The sequence below is a fragment of the Lycium ferocissimum genome, chromosome 6, assembly GCF_029784015.1.
Source record: "Lycium ferocissimum isolate CSIRO_LF1 chromosome 6, AGI_CSIRO_Lferr_CH_V1, whole genome shotgun sequence".
Lineage (NCBI taxonomy): Eukaryota > Viridiplantae > Streptophyta > Magnoliopsida > Solanales > Solanaceae > Lycium > Lycium ferocissimum.
In genome coordinates, this window is record NC_081347.1 from 57,215,615 (window position 1) to 57,227,824 (window position 12,210).

At 32.1% G+C, this 12,210-nt stretch overlaps 1 protein-coding gene across 1 annotated transcript; it reads left to right on the forward strand.

Moving 5' to 3' along the window:
- The first annotated feature begins 1,910 nt into the window (after nt 1-1,910).
- LOC132060837 (uncharacterized) lies at nt 1,911-3,308 on the forward strand. Its single transcript, XM_059453746.1, has one exon. The coding sequence runs from the start codon at nt 2,054-2,056 to the stop codon at nt 3,167-3,169; it is 1,116 nt and encodes a 371-aa protein (XP_059309729.1). The 5' UTR covers nt 1,911-2,053; the 3' UTR covers nt 3,170-3,308.
- Nucleotides 3,309-12,210: the final 8,902 nt, after the last annotated feature.

Below are 12,210 nucleotides of genomic sequence, written 5' to 3' on the forward strand. Positions count from 1 at the left end.
AACATTGAATTTTGTTATTAATTAATAAGAAAATAGAATCATGTAAATTAGAATGGAAGGAGTAATTCTTTTTCTTTGGAAATTAGGGATATATAAACTTGTAAACTGGGGGTTGGGGTTCAACCATTAACACCGTTGACTCTGATTAATAATCAATTAATGACTACTTTGAATTTTCTCCCTCCTAGTTATAGGCTTGTCATTGCAACAAGTAAAATAGATCCCGAGTGAAAAACAAAATGAAACATGTTGCTAAACATTCCATGGGATTAACTTCAAGCAAAGTAATAGGTCCTGAGTCAAAAAAGAAAATGAAAACACGTACAAACATTCCATGGGATTAACTTTAAACAAAGTATAATTTCTTTATAAATATGTTAAGGGAAAGAACACAGACTATGTTATATGATAATGAAAAGAATTTACACTAGACAAGCTGGTTCATTCCTTCACTCAATTAGGGACATAAAATGGCAAATAGTATGGGGTTCAAGCATTCCGTTGACTCTGATTAGTAATCAATTACTACCCCCCCCTCCTTTTTTTTTTTTTTTGTATAAATTAATATGGAGGTGTTTGACTACTCACAGAGTTTAAAAATGAAGAAAGACTTTTGAAACTTTTGCTCTAAAACAAGTCATATATATTTGCGTGGTTTTAAATAACCTTATTAACGGTAAAATGAAAAATTTATTGTTAAATTATTACTAAATATAGAAAAACATCATTTTTTAAACTGAATAAAAAAAAAACAATCACATAAATTGAAACGGTGGAATATATTTTTTGAACGTTCCAACTCTTATAGTTATGCTTTTGCCATTGCAACAAGCAAACTAGATCTTGAGTGAAAAAACAAAACATGCTGCTAAACATTCTATGAAATTAACTTGTGACAAAGCATTTTCCTTATAATACTTTAATAAAAGAACATAGATTATGTTACATTGTGATAATAAAAAGAATTTAGTACCAGACAGGCTGGTTCATTCCTTCACTCAATTTATTTAATATCTAGATTCACTTCTTTTCCCCACACACAATCATACCTCCAGTAGACAGGTCTTTCCATTTTGCATCACACTTCCTTTTGCAATAACTACTGTTTCTTGAAAAGATAACGTAAAGTGGACGTCTTCATCCTTTAATTCCTCTTTCATTACTCAAAAAAAGTGATGCAGCCTCAAAAAGCCTATCCTTTATAGCTCATTCCATGTTTAGGAAGGAGCTAGAGATTAAGGCACGAAATTTAGCTGGATTCAGTATTTTTAATTCTAATTCTGTGGAGTAGTATTTGTTTTAAGAAATTTATTTAATATATTATATAAGCTATAAATTATTATTCTCTCTCTCACGACATATGTGAATGAACCTTTTACTTTTGAGAGCCAAATTTCTTCTTAATTTTGACCGTAAACGTGAACATAAAACTTTTTAATTTTTGAAATTAAATTTATATATTTAAAAATTAAGTAAAAAATAATATTAGTTTCAATAAGTAATAATTTAAAATATTTAAAAAGTTTATGAAAAGATTGGGTTTAAAGAATAAGTCATTTTGACTCTTCAAATTCGAACAGCATATAAATTAAGACGGAAGGAGTAATTTAGGGCCTGTATTCCGTAATATTCTGGAATTTGAAAAATTCCAAATACATATTTTCACATTTACACTCCAAATCACTCGCAACAATTCGACATTTTCCCATATTTGTATACATGTTTAAAGAGAACTTCAATTTTCAAATATAATTTTTAATTTTTTTCAAACACTATATTTTTTACAAATTTCACATTTTTTATATCCAAACGTCTACTTAAAATTCAATAACTTAATAGGATTAAATTCTCGTACCCACAAACTTTAAATCATAACTCAGCGGACCCCCTTAATTTCAATTTCTTATACCTCCCAAACGCCCCACCCCCAACTTCATTCTTTTTACATATTGCATCTGTCACTTTCTTTCCTGTGTTCCGTTCTTCTCTTTTCCCTCTTTTTATAGCAAAACCAATATTTTCCCATAGTAGAAATCCTCAGGAACTGAAAACCATGAAAGAGAGAGGCAAAGCTGCTATAATGGAAACTGATAACTTCTCAGATTTCAACTACTCAGTTTCATCAGATATGCCATGTAAGAAACACCCTTCTTCATCTTCCATTGGAATATGTTCTTATTGCCTTAAAGAAAAACTAGTCAACTTAATTTGCTCAGAGTGTGGTGAACAAAGACTCTCTTCTTGTTCTTGCTCTGATTCTTCTTCTTCTAATAGAAAATCATGCACTACTGATATTGGTAGTGTTGGTAGGATTTCCTTTTTATTGGAAAACGAGAAAACAGATTTCCAAAAGGAACTGATGACGACGAAAAAGGAAAAAAAAGAGCAAGTCATAGTCTTGAGGAGAAGTAACAGTAGTTGTGTTGAGATCAAGAAAAGTAACAATGGGTTTTGGAAAATTAAGAGGCTTTTTAGTAAGAAGAAAAAAAAGGGTGTTGAAAATGGTAGTTGTTTGGATGAGAATAGTAGTGATATTTGGGTGAATGATGTTATGGGAGTATCAAGATCAAGATCAGTATGCAGTTTTAGAGGTGGTGGATTTAATGATACTGACGAAGGTAGTGATTATAGATTTTCAAGTGCTAAAATATCTGATGTTACTGGTGGAATATTAATGGATTCTGATGAACCAAGAAAAAGTGGATATAGTGTTCCAAATAGGAGTATATTTCCAGTTAAAGAAAGTGATTTTACTAACATGGATGATTCAGCTTTTATTGACTTAAAATTGGATTTATCATCATCAGAGTCTAAACAAGATTTTCCTGTTGGTATGAGGCTTAGTAATGTTTCAGATAATGGGCGGGCTGGGCTGGATTTGGGCGGGTTGAAAACGAGTTCAGCGAAGAGGCTCAGTAGTGCTTCGGATAATGGACGGGCCGGGTTGGATTTGGGCGGGTTGAAAACCGGCCATGCAACTTCTTTAGGTCATTTGAGAGGCCCTATGAATGGGGTATTTGGTCATAGTGGTTCTTGTAGAGTGAATGAATATGATAGGGGGGTAAAAAGGAGTGGCAATAAAGGGAACAAAGTGTGGAAATGGATTTTCAGTTCTGGGAGGAAGAGTACAAGCAGTAACAGAGATGAAAATGACATATTCAAGTCTTGAATTTTGTTAAATTATGAAAGATTTGTAATGATCTATTTGTATTTGTTGATATATGATACTATATGATATCTCCTTTAGTTGGTTTAGAGAGTTACTTTGAACAGTAAATATAGAGTTTCCTATTTTCTGCTTTTCGTTACTTTACTCTCTTCTATTCTTCTCATCTGTACCCCTTTTCTCAAGTTCTCAACACACGGTGGTAGTGGATTAAAAAACCAAAAGAAGCAAAATAAATGGATCTTTCTATTACACGTATGCATGAATTTTTGAGGTTAATTTATCCCCCAACCTTTTTTTTTATTAGCTTGATTATACATTTATGTGGTGGTGGATCAACCCAAGGATTATGTGTGTGAGAAATCGAGCTACATCTAGCTCGAACTATAGGTGTGCGAAAAAATGGCACATATACATAGAGCAGAAGCTACTAATTTTAAATTTTCGATCCGAGACTACATTTATATCCATAAACAGAGTTGCATGAGAAATTAGAAGCTAAACGATATGTACGCTCTATAATGTGCTTGATTTCTAAATTTCCATGAAGAATTTGATAAATATCCTCTATTTTTAGCACAAAAGAATTAAAAGAAGTGCCATAAAAGAATTAAAAGAAGTGTCTAATGGCACAAAAGTGATAGAGACAAGTATTTGACTCTTAATAATTGTTAGAAACAGGTGTGAAGGAAGTTCTTAATCGATAGTTATGAATTTTATCAAAAGCTTCTAAGTAACATTTATGTTGAGCGTTACTAATATCATCTCATATACCAATAAATGTGACTACTGTTATTATATTGTTAGTATTTCTTTCCGTTATTGATTCTACCAGATGTCTAGAATATTTAGGGCCTGTTTGGAAAGCCACCTGGTAATTGGAATTGGTGTAATTACACAGCCTAGTAATTACACAAAAGAGTGTAATTACAACAATCTGTTTGTTTGTCATAAATTAGGTGTAATTACAACAAATTACAAGCGTGTTGTTTGGTTGCACAAGTGTAATTACACAGTTAGTTTAATTTAAAAATAAAATTTAATTATAAAAAATTTAAAATTAATATTTAAAAAATATTTGCCTTTATAAATGATATTAATCAGTTATTTAATAATACATTGTTTCCTGAAAATATGTTAATTAATAATCATATATTTATAACTAATATTGTAAAAAATAATTGATATATATTTTTCAAATTAATAATATTAATTTTAATTAATTATAAAATTTAGAAGAAGACTTTTTTTGTGAGAACGTCATGGATTGGATGTTTGACAAAATACTATTTATAAATATAATGCCATAACATTATTCAAATGTTTGACACAAAAAATCCATCAACTGTAAGTGAAAAATAAACAACATGCAATGTGAAAGCAAATAACTTAAATTTGAGAATCTAACTTAATTCAAAATCCAAAAGAAAAAGTTTAACATAATACTCATATGTCAAATTCCAACATTACATAAGTTCTAACGTAACTTAAGTAAATAATTCAAAAGAAAGAGAAAATATAAGTCTATAACCTCATTCACAACGAAATTCTACTTTAATAACGTCACCCGTTATATGCCAAGTTTGTTAATAACTCATTCTTTCCAATATCAAGAGGTGTAGTTTCAAAAATTAGAATAATAACACGGTTATGCTAAATGAATATAATAAAAAAAAAAAAATACGAGCAATTACATGGAACCACAAGAAGTAAAGGTTGGGAATGAGAAGAAAGGAAATGAAATGAAAAATAAATAATACAAAAAGAAAAATACATTTAAAAAAATAAAAATCATTAAAAAGTAAAAATAAAAAAGAAATTAAAATAATAGAAAATTAAAAATCAAAAGAAATTAAAATAATAGGAATAAAACATAAAATTAAAAATAAAAAGAAATTAAAATAAACAAAAAAAAAAAATAACACTCAATTCTCAACCCCTCCCCCCTCCCCCCCCCCCCCCCTCCCCTCTCTCTCTCTCGAGAATCGAGAGTGTAATTACACCCAATTCCCACCTAACTGTGTAATTACTTGATCAAACAAACAGGCCAAACTGTGTAATTACACCCAATTCCAATTACCTTGGTGGCTTTCCAAACAGACCGTTATTGAAAAGAGAAATAAAGTCCGTCTGAATTAGCTGATTGTAAAATATAGTTGATTGAAAAACATTTTTAAGGTTGCGATTAATTTTATAAATAAATAGTTACTGTGATGAAATTGCTAATAATCAGTCGATGTATTTAGTAAAACGGTGTTGAGAAACTATTCTCTTGTTAAAATAACTAAAATTTCCTAAGCCTTTTTTTTTGTTGTTGTTGCAAAAAAAAAAAATTGAAATTATCCTAGTAAAGAAAAGGAGGAACCACGAATAACGGGTGAAGAGAAAGTTGGGTTTTGTTTTTGAAAGATGTTCTGAGAATTAGGAAAAAATATGCAGAAAAAACATAAGTTAGGTAACTAGGTCAACCAGCTTATGGCATTTGACTGTTTTAGATTATAAGCGCTTGACTCGTAAGTGTTTTGATTTTCATCAAATGCGTAAATAACTAAAAAAAATACTTATAAGTCAGCTTCATAAGTTTATAAGCTAACCAAAGACCCTCTTAATTTATTTAACTCCTTTGTTCAAGTCGATTACTCCATAGCAACTCAATAAATTTGATTTTTAATTAGATCCAGACTCGGAGTAGCGAATGCATAAAGAAGGGAAAACTACATATATATACATGTTAAGGAGAAATATTTACAAAACGTGACGATAGTTTTCCTTATTTACAAAACATAATGATATATTACGAAACATGACGGATTTTCATATATTTTTCGTTTTTTTATTTTTTTCCAGAAAATATATTTTAAAAAAATAATTTTAAAAAAAATAATTTTTATATATTTTTTTAAAAAAATTAAAAAATTTTTTTTTGCTCAAAGGCTTAAAAAATTACCTCAATTTTTTGTGTATGAAAGCTGTATGAAACATGTATGAAATGTGTATATGTGAGCGAAATTTTTAATATAATTTTTATACACAAAAATTGTGAGCGAAAACTTTAAGCCTTGAATATTGTATGAAAGTTGTTACAATATTGTTGTAGTTGTATTAATTTTTCAGAAACCTAATATGAACTTTATGTACGAAAAATGTGAATGAAATTCAAAGTCTTGAGCAAGATATACACATTTCATACCATTCTTATGCATAAAATTCTGAGCGTAATGTTTAAGCCTTGATCGAGATATACACATTTCATACGTTTTTTCATACATAAAAGAACTTTTTAAGCCTTGAGCAAGATATACACATTTCATACACAAAAATTTGAGCAATTATTTTAAGTCTTGAATGTTGTATCAAAGTTGTATACAATGTTGTTGTAATTGTATTAATTTTACAGAAATCTAACATGGACTTTATATACGAAAATATGAGCGAAATTTAAAGCGATATACACATTTCATACAACTTTCATACATAAATTTTTGAGCGAAAAAAATATTTTAATTTTTTTTATTATTTTTTTTAAATTAATTTAAAAAAAAAAAAAAAACTAAAAAAAAAAAAATTTATAAAAATATTTTTTTTAAAAATAAAAAAATAATTTTATATATATATATTTTAAAAAGCATGTTTTGTATAAGGTTTGTAATGTTATATTTTGTAAATATAAAATTATCGTTACGTTTCGTAAATATTTCTCCTTAAGATGTATATATGTATAGTTGACTCTAAAAAAGAATTTGGGTCATTGTCATTTTCAAAAAAAGAATAAAGGACATGGGCTTACTGATAATGGGCTGGTGGTACAGATCCGTATGGTCAAGGGTAATTTGCACGATTGTCCTTTGAGGGGGATGGTCTTTAATTTTTGTCCCTTAAATTGCTGGTCTTTAATTTTTATCCTTTGCCTAAAATATCCCGAGGTTCTGGGTTGAAACACCGACTTACTCATAAAAAATAAAAAAAGTCGCAAGGCAAGACTTTGCCTTAAGGCAGAACTAAAAGTCTGCCGGATACGACAAACTTTGCCTTATAAGGCAAATTTTTAGTTATGCCTTAAGAAAAAGTCTGTCTTATGCGGCAAATTTTGGTTAAGGCATAACTAAAAGTCTGCCATACATGGCAAACTTTGCCTTATAAGACTTTTAGTTTTGCCTTATAAGGCAAAGTCTACCGTTTCCGGCAGACTTTTAATTATGCCTTAACCAAAGTCTGCCGCATAAGACAGACTTTTTGCAAAGTTTTGCCTTGCGATTTTTTTTCCTTTTTGATTGAGCAGAGGTTCGAACTCAGAACCTCGAGATATTTTCAGCCACCTTTTTAAGCGAAGGACAAAAACTAAAGACCAGCAATTTGAGGGACAAAAATTAAAGACCACCCCAAAAGAAGGGCAATCCGAGCAAAAAAAAAAATGTACGTAAATCAGTAGAAAGCCCAAAATAATACTCCTTCCGTTTCAATATATGTGAACCCATTTGACTGGGCACGACATTTAAGAAAGAGTGAAGACTTTTGAAACTTATGGTTCAAAATAAGTCTTGAATATTTGTGTGGCTGTAAATCATTTCATAAAGTGAATTTATTTCCAAATTAGGAAAGAGGTCATTCATTTTGTCGCGGACTAAAAAGAAAATAGATTCACATAAATTGAAATAGAGGGAGTAGTGATTTTGGGTCAATTCAGAGAGGTTTGAGAGTCATTTTCTATAAGGCATATGGTCTTATATATGGGCTTACCGACACATTAGATTCAGACAAGGATTCAATATATGATCTTGCTTGTTTGGAGGCGCCAGACAAGGATTTCAATATATGATCTTGCTTGTTTGGAGGCGCCGAGCATCCTGCTTTCGTTGTAACCAGGGTGAATGGGCGGGTGGACTGAATTCAGGCAGGTCAAAATAGAATTATTTTTTTACATATTGTAGCTAACTATAAGAAATATTTAAATATAATAACTACACTTTAAAAAATTACAATCCGTAGCTATATTGTGTATTCCAATTACCCCTCGTAACTACATTGTATTTGACGCATCCAAAAGCTCAGCTTTCAAAAGGCACAAAACCATGGCCTGAGTGGGTTGCTATTGCTGTTGACGGGTTGTCGTCGTCATCTCGCCGTCCTCAGCTCCCTCCTCGTCGGTGGCTATGGTTGTTGCCATCGTCATCTCGCCGTCCTCAGTTTCCTCCTCGTCAGTGGCTATGTCTATTGCTGTTGACAGGTTTCCCTCGTCATCTCGTCGTCTTCAGCCCCTCCTCATCGGCGGCTATGGTGTTTGTGCCTAATTTCTCCATGGCTTCTTCTTCTTCTTCTTCTTCTTCTTCTTCTTCTTCTTCTTCTTCTTCTTCTTCTTCTTATCAGATATATACTTCTTGTATTTCATATTTGAGTGTATTCGTGTATATGTATTTGATTGATTGTATTTTTGGACAAACTAGATGTATTTGACAATATGTGTTATTTGGATGATCGATAGACATATGTATTTGACTGACTGTATTTTGAAACTGTGTATTTTAAATACACCATAATACACGCGAAACAGGTAAAACAAAGTTGTATTTGGCTGACTATATTTTGAAATTGTGTATTTGAATACCCCCGAATACACGCGAAATAGCTATAACATAGCTACGAAATGTAATTAAAATAAAAGTAACTATGACTGGTTAGAAACCGAGAAACTATAGTTATTTATGTAAGTTACTCTTAAAAAAATTGACCCAGCCAAATTATTTAGGCCTAATGGGTTAGCTTGAAATGAACTAAGAAACAGGTTACAACTAGGGCTACTTATCGGGCAGATCGGATGAATAATTACATTTAACGATTCGACTTATCGATTATCGGCTTTTAAATATACTAATCCACTAGCCAACCGATAAGATATCGGTTGGTTCGATATCTTATCGGTTGGTTCGATATCAGATTAGCAATTACCAGCCGGTGTATTAACTAAATCTAAGAAACAATGAAAATTTAAATTACAATATGTAATCCAACTTCCTTCTACGAAATTAAAATCACAACTACTGTGCAAAGATAAAATAACAAAACCTTTGTATGTAAAAGCAAACAAAGAGGAACATGTTGTAAAATTAAGCTAAAAGAGTAATAATAGTAAAGGATAAAAATAATAGAAATAGAGAGAGACAAGAGAGGAGAGATTTCTTATTCATCCAAATGTGTTCTAGTCTAAGTACATCACCTATTATATCTCTATATATACTACTACATAGAGGATGGTCAAAAGGTGGTAATAAAAAAGATAATAACTATGAAGGTTATGGGGGAAGATCATGGAGGTGTGAGAATTAATATTTACGTAATGAAGATAGGAGGTGGGAGATCTAATAGCTACATCATGAAGAAAGTAGTGGGAGTAACTTCTTAGGAGTTATGGACATCCACCACAATATACATAATATTTTATAACACTCCCCCTTGGATGTCCATAGATAATAGATAATAGATAATGTGCCTCATTAAAATCTTACTAGGAAAAACCTAATGGGAAAAAAATCCTAGTGAAGGAAAAAGAGTACACATATCTTCTAATACGCATTGCTTGCTGCTCGTTAAAAACCTTGCATGGAAAACCCAGTGGGACAAAACCTCAGCTAAGGGAAAAAGAGTACAACGCGCCTCCTGATTAAAATATCTCTTCATTTTGGGAGACGACGCAGCCAAATCTTGTATACCAAAGATCTTTTTGTCGAAGATCATGTCTGGAAAAGAACTTTGACGAAATATGTTGTATTATGTCTCCTTTGCTATATCCTTCTTTCAATTGAGCTATGCAAGCTTCGTACAATAATATTGTTGAAATCTTCATTTTCATATAAGCATCATACTATTGCAAAATATGTTGAATTATTGGTCTCAGCTAGACATGTATTCCTGACTTCCTTTGTAAGTAGCTATCACCTTGGCAGGACTTGAATAAGTATCAATAATTGACTGCCATATAGAACGTCATAATGTGCAGTACCCTTACATGCAAATCGGTAACTCGCTTTGAAGAACAAACTTCATATAATAATAAAAATAATGTCCTGCATTTTACATAACCAACAAAACCTTGATAATATTTGTTAGGATAAACAAATCTATATTAATAATTTCTTTTGCAGTATGCAATACAATATACTCATCATTATAATGAGGTCAAAATGATGTTTATTTACATTTAGCGACATCACAACCGTTGGGGTACTCAGTGGAATCGCTTTAGCCTATATAAAGATTTGTTGAAGCTTTATTTTCGTAAACCTTAAATGCTTCAAACCAATTTAAATCCCTATGGATTTTCTTTTGTTGTCTATATAGCCATATTTACAACAATTAATTATACGCATTCAAAATTTTCATATATTGCCAGACTGATAAGAAACCCCATTGCATCCACCACAAGAGAATACATACATCTCCATACAATAATGTCAGGACTTTTGTGAAAAACCTTTATGCCACAAGGCACAAGCTGTACTTTATATTTACGATTTTTATTTCTCATTTTACTTTTCGCACAAGAAACCATTTGTCTCCCACTGACATTATACCTTGAGGTCCTTGGTCTATAGGTCCAAAACATCACTTTTCCAAGTGAAACAAAATATACTTGAACTGCGTATTTTATTTGGCCAATCATTATATCCGTTCACATTTGGATGATTTGAATTCAAGATCCTCATCACCATCTAATGTTGAGCGGCTACATTATTTGAAAGATACCATCAACAATTATTGCCTGATATCGTTCCAATACGACATAACCCATCGAGATCTCTTTATTTTTCATCATTTTCGAGTGCCGAACCTAACCAAAGGTTGTATGAAATATTATGTTGTGGTGCTATTTAAAGAACTTGCCTCATTAGTATGACCCGTCTTGATCATTTGCTCCTCTCCTTCTTCAAGGAGTTTCGTCTTTGAAACCGATCGGTCTATCCCCATAGACTCTGTCCTTCAAGGACTTTAATTCTAATTGAAATTGGAGCATTTGCAGCTGGAATATAATATTCACTTTTGGGTCATTAAACGTGTTACACCCCTCATCTTTGTAGTGGTAGAACTTAGGATACCTAGGTTTAGGTATGCGCAGGGAATCGAGACACCGAGCCGAGTTTTGAGAGGCTAGAAAGTGTCCCCACCCCCGTATGAAATGGTACCAGTAGGTATTCCTGGTGATTTACAGGATTAGAAGTTGAACGAATCGAATCGACGCGATCTGAACTGAATTGGAAAACAGACACCAGTTAAGATCGACGGGTCGTTGAACCTGTCGACGGACCGTCGTTGTGCGGCGTCGACAGGGTTCTGCAGCCCTGCATTCTGCAGGCGCAGGTATATGGGGAATTAAAGTCCTCAAGGTATGTAAATGATTCCTACCCTTGTATTTGAGTTGCTATCAAGAGCTTTAAAGGATTTTAGGTAAAGAAAGGGTGTTTGTGAAAGTGATAGATTGATGAAGGTTAAGGTAGTGGCATGAGACTATTTTAAAGAAATGATTGAGGATAGATTTACGGTATTTGGATATATATAGGCGCTATCATTGTAAGCTTATAAAGGAGATGGTCATCTATGATTCGTTAATCTTTATACATGCTTGGGGATGATTAGTAAGCAAAGCAAGTAGCCTAATTAAGGCTTATGTTATCTTAATTGTAGATTTACAAGTTCAAGAAGTAGAAGTTGGGCGATTTGATATACGACAAGGTATGTTAAGTTTATTCCTTCTTTTTTTGGCATGATCCTATGATATGAACCGATAAACGAGTAAGAGAGTTTCCATATTACTCTATTCTTATAAGTTCTAAGAGAAATACGGGTTTTGATGTTCCCGTACCCTGACGGTATTTTCCCCATGTACGGATCTTATGATTTCTCGTCCTAGTAGTGTGAGTTCGGTAGGCCCATGAGAGGCAAACTATCATTTTATTGTTTGAGAGTCCCCGTCGTTCGCCTTTACTTGTATTACGCATTCACTTCTAGTTCTCAGGGGTATGAGTGAGAGGCGCACTTGACAGGGGGTGGAGGTG

Bases quoted from the DNA above. Each gene is read 5' to 3' on its own strand.
- LOC132060837 (XM_059453746.1), top strand. From the start codon at position 2,054: ATGAAAGAGAGAGGCAAAGCTGCTATAATGGAAACTGATAACTTCTCA.